Source organism: Podarcis bocagei, assembly GCF_964188305.1.
Source record: "Podarcis bocagei genome assembly, chromosome: 2".
In the NCBI taxonomy this organism is placed as follows: Eukaryota; Metazoa; Chordata; class Lepidosauria; order Squamata; family Lacertidae; genus Podarcis; species Podarcis bocagei.
The window spans coordinates 3448644-3460003 of NC_138126.1; the positions used below are offsets into that span (position 1 = coordinate 3448644).

At 47.4% G+C, this 11360-nt stretch overlaps 1 protein-coding gene across 3 annotated transcripts; it reads left to right on the plus strand.

Moving 5' to 3' along the window:
• Positions 1 to 2641: 2641 nt before the first annotated feature.
• LOC308580799 (uncharacterized protein) lies at positions 2642 to 10271 on the plus strand. Of its 3 annotated transcripts, XM_081182980.1 has the most exons (3): positions 2642 to 2894; positions 5882 to 5951; positions 8810 to 10271. In XM_081182980.1, the coding sequence occupies exon 3, from the start codon at positions 8841 to 8843 to the stop codon at positions 10251 to 10253; it is 1413 nt and encodes a 470-aa protein (XP_081039106.1). In that variant the 5' UTR covers positions 2642 to 2894; positions 5882 to 5951; positions 8810 to 8840; the 3' UTR covers positions 10254 to 10271. The 3 variants fall into 3 exon arrangements, with proteins under 3 accessions (XP_081039106.1, XP_081039105.1, XP_081039104.1); XM_081182979.1 differs by lacking the exon at positions 2642 to 2894 and having other exon boundaries at positions 4819 to 5951; XM_081182978.1 differs by lacking the exons at positions 2642 to 2894; positions 5882 to 5951 and adding an exon at positions 8271 to 8313.
• The last annotated feature ends 1089 nt before the right edge of the window (positions 10272 to 11360 follow it).

The window sequence follows — 11360 nt, forward strand, 5'->3', positions numbered from 1 at the left end:
TTGTTGTTTAGTCGTTTAGTCGTGTCCGACTCTTCGTGACCCCACGGACCAGAGCACATCAGGCACTCCTGTCTTCCACTGCCTCCCGCAGTTTGGTCAGACTCATGTTTGTAGCTTCGAGAACACTATCAAACCATCTCGTCTTCTGTCGTCCCCTTCTCCTTGTGCCCTCCATCTTTCCCAACATCAGGGTCTTTTCCAGGGAGTCTTCTCTTCTCATGAGGTGGCCATAGTATTGGCGCCTCAGTTTCACATTCTGTCCTTCCAAGTGAGCACTCAGGGCTGATTTCCTTAAGAATGGAGAGGTTTGATCTTCTTGCAGTCCATATGACTCACAAGAGTCTCCTCCAGCACCATAATTCAAAAGCATCAGTTCTTTGGCGATCAGCCTTCTTTATGGTCCAGCTCTCACTTCCATACATCACTACTGGGAAAACCATAGCTTTTACGATACGGACCTTTGTTGGCAAGGTGATGCCTTTACTTTTTAAGATGCTGTCTAGGATTGTCATTGCTTTTCTCCCAAGAAGCAGGTATCTTTTAATTTCGTGGCTGCTGTCACCATCTGCAGTGATCATGGAGCCCAAGAAAGTAAAATCTCTCACTGCCTCCATTTCTTCACCTTCTATTTGCCAGGAGGTGATGGAACCAGTGGCCATGATCTTCATCTTTCTGATGTTGAGCTTCAGACCATATTTTGCGCTCTCCTCTTTCACCCTCAATAAAAAGTTCTGCTGGATTTCTCAGAGGCCTTTAATACCATTGACCACAACAACCTCCTGGAACGTGTAGAGGAACTGGGAGCTGGCGGCACTGTTACGCAGTGGGTCCACTCCTTTCTCCTGGGTCATATCCAGAAGGTGGTCTTGGGGGATGAGTGTTGGACCCCTGGGCTCTCACTTGTGGGGTGCCACAGGGTTCCATCCTCTTCCACATGCTGCTGGGAGAGATCTTCAAGGGGGTGGGATGGGTGTTCATCAATATGTGGAGGATACCCAGTTCTACCTCTCTTTCAAATCGGAACCAGTGAAGGTGGTGAAAGTCCTATGTGAGTGCCTGGAGGTGGTTGGAGGATGTATGTCGGCAAACGGATTGAGGTTGAATCCTGACAAGACAGATGTACTGTTTTGGGGGACGGGGCAGGCAAGATTGGAGAATTCCTGGTCCTGAAAGGGGTAACTGTGCCCCTGAAGGACCAGGTGTGCAGCCTGGGAGTCATTTTGGACTCACAGCTGTTCATGGAGGCACAGGTCAATTCTGTGTCCAGGGCAGTGTCTACCAGCTGCCTCTGGTATGCAGGCTGAGACCCTACCTGCCCGCAGACTGTCTCACCAGAGTGGTGCATGCTCTAGTTATCTCCCGGTTGGACTACTGCAATGTGCTCTCCGTGGGGCTACCTTTGAAGGTGACCTGGAAACGACAACTAATCCAGAATGCTGCAGCTAGACAGGTGACTGGGAGCGGCCAAAGCCACATAACAACACCAGTCTTGAAAGACCTACACTGGCTCCCAGTATGTTCTCGAGCACAATTCAAAGTGTTGGTACTGACCTTTAAACCCTAAAAGACCTTGGCCCAGTAGACCTGAAGGAGCATCTCCACCCCCATCATTTTGCCTGGACAATGAGGTGCAGCTCCGAGGGCCTTCTGGCGATTCTCTCACTGTGAGAAGCGAAGTTACAGGCAACCAGGCAGAGGGCCGTCTCAGTAGTGGCGCCCGCTCTGTGGAAAGCCCTCCCATCATATATCAAAGAAATAAACAACTATCTGACGTTTAGAAGACATCTGAAGGCAGCTCTGTTTAAGGAAGGTTTTAATGATTTATTTTTTAATGTATTTTTTAATATTCTGTTGGAAGCCACCCAGAATGGCTGGGGTTAATAATAATAATAATAATAATAATAATAATAATAATAATATTGAACTAATTATTCAATCGTGCTTTTGGGGAGTCTTCCTGCAAGCAGACCACTGTGTACACAAGGGTTTCACAAACCTGGGTTTCCACTCTTTTTGGAAGACAACTGCTAAAGACATAGGAAAAACAATCATTGGAAAACAATAAATATTGATATATATTTATGAAGGCAGCCCAGTTTAGGGAAGATGTTTTATCGTGTTTTTAATATTTGGTTGGGAGCCACCCAAAGTGGCTGGGGAAACCCAGGCAGATGGGCAGGGTATAAATAATAAATAGATAAATAAATAATAATAGTCACACATACATATATATGTATATTGTTTAAACTATACAAATAATTGTAATTAATCAGCACGGCCCCTGCGTCTTATTACTGCCTCCCTGTTACCTAGCCCAGTCTTAAGCAGACATGGATTATGCCTTTCCTGTTCTTCTGGCCTTTTTGAGGAGCCAGGAAGAGTCTCCGTAAAACCCTCAACTTAACTCTACTAAAATGATACAATAACGAAAGTAAATAAGGAAAAATAAGTGTGCAGCTGCCACCCTGCTGTGGACGGAAACATCCATCCATCATCTCGTACACAAATAGGAAGCCCCCCGCTCCCGCCCCCATTTCCACTCTCCGCTGTGGGGAGAGAGGCGACTTGGGGGGAGGAGGAGGGGGCCATTTCCCGACGGAGCCCCAAGAGCCGGAGGCCAAAGGCAGCGCCATCTCTTCCTGTTTCCATCCCAACACAGGCAGGGGCTGCTCTGCCAACGTAGCTCTAGAGGCGCGCGCCTGCGACAAGGAACCCGAAGTGTCTATAGGTCGGAAGTTTCCAGGGGGCCCAAAGTGGAAAGTGGGAGGTTTTCCGAAGGGGAGGAGGGGTGGGGGTTGACTAGTTCCCCTCCCCCCCCCCACTCCGCTTTCTATTGCGGGGAAGGAACCCGGAACAGCGAGCAAGGGAGGCGGAGGTCCGGAGAGGACAAAGAGGTAAAGAGGCTGCGTGGGAAAGGGGGCGATTTAGGGGGAGGAGGGAAAGACAGAGACCCCTCCCGGAAACAGAGCCATAGCTATGGGGGTGGGCTAGCCGGGGGGGGGGTTGCTATTTTGCACCAGGTGGCGCCTCCAGCAGGGCGCCGTGGAGGATGTCTTTGTGGGGACGCAAATGTCCCCAATCGGGTCTTTGACTTGGGGGAAATCCAGCCTAGTTTCCCCCCTGCCCGCAAAAAAGCCCCCCCCCTCTCCTGGGCCTCATAAGCAGGGGCTCCGATCCCCGCAATCCTGCTGCGAAGGGGGGGGGCAACACCTGCAGGGATTGTGTGGCAGGATCTCCTTACGGCCCCTCCCCCCCATGTTTCTTTTCCCTGGGGGTCCAGGAGGTGCTCAAGGCGCCCGATCCATGCAATCCAGCTGCCCTCTCCTTTGCAGCGCCCCCCCCCTCCACACGCGTCTCTTTCCCCCGGGGGCTCAAGCGATTCTCGGCAGCCCTGCACCCCTTGGGCGCCTTCGCGAGAACGGAAATGTGATGCCCACCAAGGGGGTCCCCCCCTGGATTTGATCCCAGGACCCAAACATGACGCGCCCCGCTCTCTGCCGTTCCCCGCCTGGCCGGAATCCCTCAAGGCGCAGGAGCGGAGTACACGAAAGGGTTAAAGGAAGTGAAATAGGCCAGGATAGAGACCCCCCCCATCTCCCGCCTCCCTGCCCGTCTTGGGAGGCCCCTCCGGATGGAGAGGTTGGTGCCAAGGGGGTTTCTGGGCGCAGGGGAGACTGTGGGACGGAGGTAGGTGGGCAGAGGAAGTTGGGGGGCTGAGGGAGGAATGGCAGCATCCCTGGGGGATAGAAGGCCAGCAGAGCAGAGAGGGAGAGAGAGACTCTTCCTTTTGGAGAGATGTCTCCATCCTTGGGCGCTGGAGGAGGAATTTCTGGTGGTGGGTCTGCCTTGGCTTCTCCCTTCTGCCCACTCTGCCTGATAAGGGGGGAGGGTCCACTGATTTTCCTCACCCTTTCCTCCCTGGAAGCTCAGTCCTCTCCCCACTGATCCTCGGCTGCATTGCTGTTATTGTTGTTTAGTCGTGTCCAACTCTGTTTGCCAGGAGGTGATGGGACCAGTGGCCATGATCTTGGTTTTTTTGATGTTGAGCTTCAGAGTATATTTTGCACTCTCCCCTTTCACCCTCATTAAAAGGTTCTTTAATTCCTCCTCACTTTCTGCCATCAAGGTTGTGTCATTTGCATATCTGAGGTGGTTGATAATTCTTCCGGCAATCTTAATTCCGGTTTGGGATTCATCCAGCCCAGCCTTTTGCATGATGAATTCTGCATATAAGTTAAATAAGCAGGGAGACAATAAACAGCCTTGTACTCCTTTCCCAATTTTGAACCAATCAGTTGTTCCATATCCAGTTCTAACTGTAGCTTCTTGTCCCACGTAGAGATTTCTCAGGAGACAGATGAGGTGATCAGGCACTCCCATTTCTTTAAAAACTTGCCATAGTTGCTGTGGTCGACACAGTCAAAGGCTTTTGCATAGTCAATGAAGCAGAAGTAAATGTCCTTCTGGAACTCTCTAGCTTTCTCCATAATCCAGTGCATGTTTTCAATTTGGTCTCTGGTTCCTCTGCCCCTTCGAAATCCAGCTTGCAGTTCTGGGAGTTCTCGGTCCACATACTGCTTGAGCCTGCCTTGTAGAATTTTAAGCATAACCTTGCTAGCGTGTGAAATGAGTGCAATTGTGCGGTAGTTGGAGGATTCTTTGGCACGGCCCTTCTTTGGGATTGGGATGCAGACTGTTCTTTTCCAATCCTCTGGCCACTGCTGAGTTTTCCAAATAGTCAAACCCTTGGTCCACCTTGGAGAGGAGAAGAGAGAAAAAGCTGGAAGGTCCTGAGGGGGAGGAGGGAGGAGAAGGCCTTCTCCAAAGCGGCTCTTTGCTTCTGGAAGCCCCTCCCAGGAAGTAGCCAGATACCTCTTCCTCTCTCTCAGGCTCCCATTCTTAAGTGTTTCCACTGCATGGTTAATCGATGGTGCTGGTGCTGATGATGTATATATACCAATCTAGGAATATGGGAGAAGGATGCTATAGAAAGGCTTTCATGGTTTATATATAAGTATATCCAGAAGGCATTTCTATTACAGTGGTGCCCCGCAAGACGAAATTAATCTGTTCTGTGGGTGTCTTCATTTTGCAGGGTTTTTCGTCTTGCGGAGCACCGCTATCAAAGGCTTAGCGGATAAGCGGCAATTTGCAGATAAGCGGCTTAGCGGCTTTCAGAAAAGGCAAAATAAACGCAAGACCCCCCAAAATTTTTCGTTTTGCGAGACAACCCCATAGAAAAATTCATCTTGCGAAGCAGAGAAAAAAATCGGAAAGCCCTTTCGTCTTGCGCGCTTTTCGTTTAGCGGGGCATTCATCTAGCGGGGTACCACTGTACTTTTATTTTTTGTAGGCAATGTCAGAGTGGGTTACAAACTGAGATACAATCTATCAGCATCCAAAGATCCATAATCCGCCCCAGTCTCGGGCATTTCCACGGTAGACAATACCTGTGGCTGGAGACTCTACACCCAGGGCTGTGCATCTGCAGGCCTGGAATTGCCAGTATTACAGGAAAGGGCTGGGAACTTGCCAAATTTACAGACAGTATGTGAGTGAGAGTTTGTGTTTGGGATGATAGTTTACAGCAACCGTGTAAGTTTCTCCATCCGTAACTTTTCATGAACCGATATTGCAGTAGGAATTCCAAAATAATTATGCAAAATCTACAAAGAGACTCTCAGGATAATGGAGATTGCGAGTCTTCCTGCTCCACAGTCCACATCCTCAGCCTGCAGCCCACAAATGCTGAGACCATAAACCTTTTATTAGCCCTTAATGGGACACCAGCTACTTTGTTATACTTTCTTCAACACATGAATATTTTTGAATACTTTTCCAGTGACGTAAATGGCACTTCCGTTTTACTTATTCCGCACAGGAAAGAATCTGATCTGCAAGTCTGAGCTCAACTTCTTCCTTGAAACAGAAAAATAAAGAGACTTTGAGAGGTATGTCCTTCCTCTTGCCTGGGAGACGGTATCTTGTAGGTCTCGTTTCAGTTTGTGGGAACATGAGAAATGTCCTGCTGGAGTAGGATCAGGGCCCACCTCGTCCATCATCCTCTTCTCACAAGGACCAGCCAAGGAGAACCCCCCCCCAAGCAGGGCCAACAGCTGTCTCCCCACTCAGGACTCCCAGCCCCTGGGATTCAGATGAATAATTCCTCCGTAGGGGGAGGGGGAGTAATAGCTGGGAACTGAAGGACTGCTACTGAAATGGTGGGTGGTTCTGAGAAGGTGGACACAATGGAGCCGCTTCAGGAGGTAAATGGTGCAGGATTAGGGAATGTGTGCAGTTGCTTGGAGTGTATCAGGAAGATGTTACACATCACGGAGTAAGGAGGAAACAATACAGATATTTAGCTTTTTCAGAGGAGGAGGAAGATGGAGAAAGTGTGTCCCTCCAGATGCTGTTCCAGTAGAACTCCCATCATCCCTGGACCTTGGCCATCCTTGCTTGGGCTGATGGTGCTTTGAGTCCAACCACATCTGGAGGGCCAGAGGTGTCGCACCTCAGCATAGATGGTTCCTCTAGGAGCTCAGACTCACTTGGGAGGTCCGGGTGGGTATAGATACCAAGGGTTATGGAGACACGTTTTCAGGGATTATGATTGATACCTAGACTCCAAATCCAAGGTGCCCACACTAAATGAAGGTCTGGATGATACCCTCAAAGAGGTCTGGTTTATATTCCAGAAGACGGCCAACCACAGGATAGATCTGAAGCTTCTGAACTGAGTTACAATCGAGATTCTGAGTTACAATTCAGGCTGAGAAATGGAGGCAGGGGTCCTAAATGTCATCTAAAGGTGGTTTCCCCCCTCAGGCTCTCTTCTGGCGGAAGCATCTCTGACTGCTCCTCCTCTCTCAAAAGTCAGATTCTGTCCTTCCACCCCCTTTTGTTGACATCCATCTGCCTCGAGACACAATGTAGAGTCTCCATGAGGTTGAAGTCAAACAGGGGTGTTAGAAGCACAGACGTGACCCCCGCAGAATACAGGGCAGTGTGTGTGGAGGTCCTGGGCTGCCTGCACGACAAGGCCATTTTCTCCAGCAGGGTGGCCCCGTTTAAAAATGCAAAAATCCGGACAGAGTTGATGAGCTTTCTAAAAATACAAATTCTCCCCAAAAGAAGCAGATTTTGAGCTTTCCTGATGTTTCCCACCATAGAAATCTTCGGAATGTAATGGAGCAGTGGTTTTGCCTTGTGTGGGTGATAAATCCCAGTCTGTACACAGGCTTCTTGCTTAATCTAAAAAGGCTTTATTATGTACAGAAAAACCATCATAAATCACCCCGGAGATCGGGCGGACATTCTCTCCGGCTCAACAGCTAAAAGCAAAAGTAACTAACACGCAAAGAAAGATTCCCGTATGTGAACAAAACCAGGCCTCAAGATGTGAGACGGTCACACAGAACTGTTTAACCCTGTAAGTTCTGGTTCTACTCACAAGAAACGGCAGCCTTGCCAGACGTCTAGGTGGACCTTTTGCCGATCTTGTGAAAATCCTCCTCGATTCCCGGGGGGGAGCAGACCTATCTCAACCTTCTCAACCTTCTTGATATGGTCCAAAGGGAAGCAGAGCAATATTTTTGGCCCCAGCTTGGCCCCAGGAGTTACCGGAAGGAGGCATACAAGGACTCCATCCAACATCTTGCAATGTATTTGGACCGATAGAAGCTCCATATAAAGCGCTCAGGAGTCCAGCTGTGTTGCAAGGAGGGCTTTATTCCAGCTGCAGTCCTGCAGCATCATAAAGTACCATAAATCAGCCTTCCTACATACGGGGGAGAAGCCATTGTGGAGAAGTCAAGCATACCTCTGTATACAAGCTGGCTATAGACCATCTCTTGGGATGCTGACTCACCACATGGAACTGAGTCAGCATTTCTACTTAGCATAGTGTTAACTCCTTGATACCCACAACACTCCAACACAATCGTCTTAAGGACGTCACTCCCGATTCGTGTAGGGTTTACTGCTTAGCCTCTTCTTTTCCTGAAGATATTCATGCAAGTCTGCAGAGGTTTAGGATCAGAGTTTTTCTTCTGCTTCTTGGCCTCCCTTCCCAGGTTGATGAGCCCCTCAGTTCCCTCTACGGCACTTGCATAAACCACCTACTTAACCATTGGAGTCACTATTGGTCTCGTCTGCTCAATGTGCCAGAGCCTGTCATCACATGCAGTGAAAGTCCCCATCTCACCAAGGGATTGAGACCCATCAATTATCCTTAACTGGTTTAGTTGGCCTGTCAAAGCTTTTCCTGGGTTGTGTGTGCTGTTGCATGCTGACAGCGTCTAGGACCCACAGGTGAGAGCTGAGTACAGGTTGGGGATTAATGGTGGACCAATCATCCCAGAAGGAGCCCTATATGTCCCCCACAAGAGGTACTATCCCAGCCCCAACACCCCATGACATAATACTATTAATGTATTTGATATCTCAGGAATAAATTTGTGTCTCCAGCAATAAAACTAACAGCTTCATCCCATGAATGAATCAATGCTAAATGTCCAAGGCTGAAGTTTCCATTAAGTGCACTTATATATTGATGTTTAATATCGAGCTTCTTCAGTGTGACACAGATTCCGCATTGAAATAGAGGAGGTACGTCCAGGAGTGAGGCAAATGGAGAAAGGACAGTGAGAGAGGCCTGGGCAGAGAATTTACACTAGGATAGTCCAGTGTCAGAAAACGGGAACGAGATCAGGTGGCACATCATAATTATAAATACTAATTGGGATGAGTGCCAATTGAACTTGATGTGTGTCATATTCCTTTGTTCTCTCCCTTGAAACACCAACAGGATTTTGTCTCCCTGCACTCTGAAGCAGACGATGGAGAAGTCAGGCAAGAGTTCTGGGGGGCCATCTGTAAATTCAAAAGGATTAACGAAGAAACTATTTGAATGTATAGAGTGTGGAAAGAGCTTCATTCGAAGTGAAAACCTTAGAATACATCATCGAACTCACACAGGGGAGAAACCATTTAAATGTATAGAGTGTGGAAAGAGCTACGCTCATAGTGGGAAACTTCGACTACATCATCGAGCTCACATAGGGGAGAAACCATTTAAATGTATAGAGTGTGGAAAGAGCTTCAATCGAAGTGAAACCCTTACAATACATCATCGAACTCACACAGGGGAGAAACCATTTAAATGTATGCAGTGTGGGAAGACCTTCAGTCAAAGCGGACACTTAAGACTACATCAACGAACTCACACAGGGGAAAAACCATTTGAATGTATAGAGTGTGGAAAGAGCTTCAGTCGAAGGGGAAACTTTAGAATACATCAGCGAACTCACACAGGGGAGAAACCATTCATATGTATGGAGTGTGGAAAGAGCTTCAGTGAAAGTGGGAAACTTCGCCTACATCATCGAACTCACACAGGGGAGAAACCATTTAAATGTATAGTGTGTGGAAAGAGCTTCTCTCGTGGTGGGAAACTTCGACTACATCATCGAACTCACACAGGGGAGAAACCATTTAAATGTATGCAGTGTGGGAAAACCTTCAGTCAAAGGGGAAACTTAAGACAACATCAACAAACTCACACTGGGGAAAAACCATTTAAATGTGTAGAGTGTGGAAAGAGCTTCAGTCAAAGTGGACACTATAGACTACATCAACAAACTCACACAGTGGAGAAACCATTTAAATGTATAGAGTGTGGAAGGAGCTTCAGTCAAAGTGAGAAATTTCAACAACATCATCGAACCCACGCAGGGCAGAAACCATTTAAATGTATGCAGTGTGGGAAAAGTTTCAATCATAGTGGAAACTATAGACTACATCAACAAACTCACACAGGGGAGAAACCATTTGACTGTATAGAGTGTGGAAAGAGCTTCACCCATAGAGGACCTCTTCGACTACATCATCGAACTCACACAGGGGAAAAACCATTTAAATGTTTGGAGTGTGGGAAAAGCTTCAGTCATAGTTCAAGCCTTAGAATACATCAGCGAACTCACACAGGGGAGAAACCATTCAGTTGTATGGAGTGTGGAAAGAGCTTCCGTGAAAGTGGGAAACTTCACCTACATCATCGAACCCACACAGGGGAGAAACCATTTGAATGTATAGAGTGTGGAAAGAGCTTCACTCATAGAGGACATCTTCGAATACATCATCGAACTCACACAGGGGAAAAACCATTTGAATGTATAGAGTGTGGAAAGAGCTTCAGTCGAAGTGGAAACCTTAGAATACATCATCGAACTCACACAGGAGAAACCATTTAAATGTATGCAGTGTGGGAAAACCTTCAGTCAAAGTGGACACTATAAACTACACCATCGAACTCACACAGGGGAGAAACCATTTAAATGCATAGTGTGTGGAAAGAGCTTCAATCAAAGTGGACACTGTAAACTACATCAACGAACTCACACGGGAAAAACCATTTGAATGTATAGAGTGTGGAAAGAGCTTCAGTTGAAGTGGAAACTATGGAGTTTGGAGTTTACAGGGTTAAAACTCCTTGGTGACCTGTATCTGGGAGGGGCCTGAAGCAGGGCCGTACGTCACAGGCTTTGTCTGTCTTTGTCTGTGAGAGTTGGTTTCACTCTAGACTGAGAGACACTGCAAGAGAGACTGTGTGTGCTTTTAGCACGGGAAAGATGCCGGAAAGCTCTGATGGAATGAGACTGATTTATGGCTTGTAAATAAACACTTTTTAGAGATGGCAACGAACTGTCTCTGGACTTGATTTATCCCTCTATCTCACACGGACTGCAGGACCGCTGCGACTCTGCTTTCCTGCCCAGGTCAGCCCCCCAGCAGAGCTACACAGGGAAGCGCTGACTGGACAGCAGGATTTAATAGCCAAAGAAACCTTAGAATACATCAGCGAGCTCACACAGGGGAGAAACCATTTAAATGTACAGAGTGTGGAAAGAGTTTCAGTCAAAGTGGACACTATAAAATACATCAATTTCACATGGGTGAAACCCTTTAAATGTAAGGAGTACGGAAAGTAATGCAGGTAACATCTTAAAATAGTAGAATACAAGATGTAATGTAATGTTAGGGAGGGGGTGTCATCTGGAGAGCTGGTGGTGAATAATGGTGGGCTGAGAGTCACATGATTTTTTGGTCTTTGGTGGAGAGATTGGAAATGTTCATGCTTGAAGTTGGGATGCGAGAGTTGTGAAAAGTGGTGTGAGACTTTTTGTGTTGCTTTGGATGTACACTTGTTTAATATACGAAGAGTCGCATCACTCCCATTGTTATAATTGCAATAAGGAACAATTAAGACAGAAATCTGAAAGCATCTTCTTACATGCAGATGGTAGTCTTGAAACCCTTGTATATAGTTTATATTGTACGAATTAAATGTGTTACTGCAC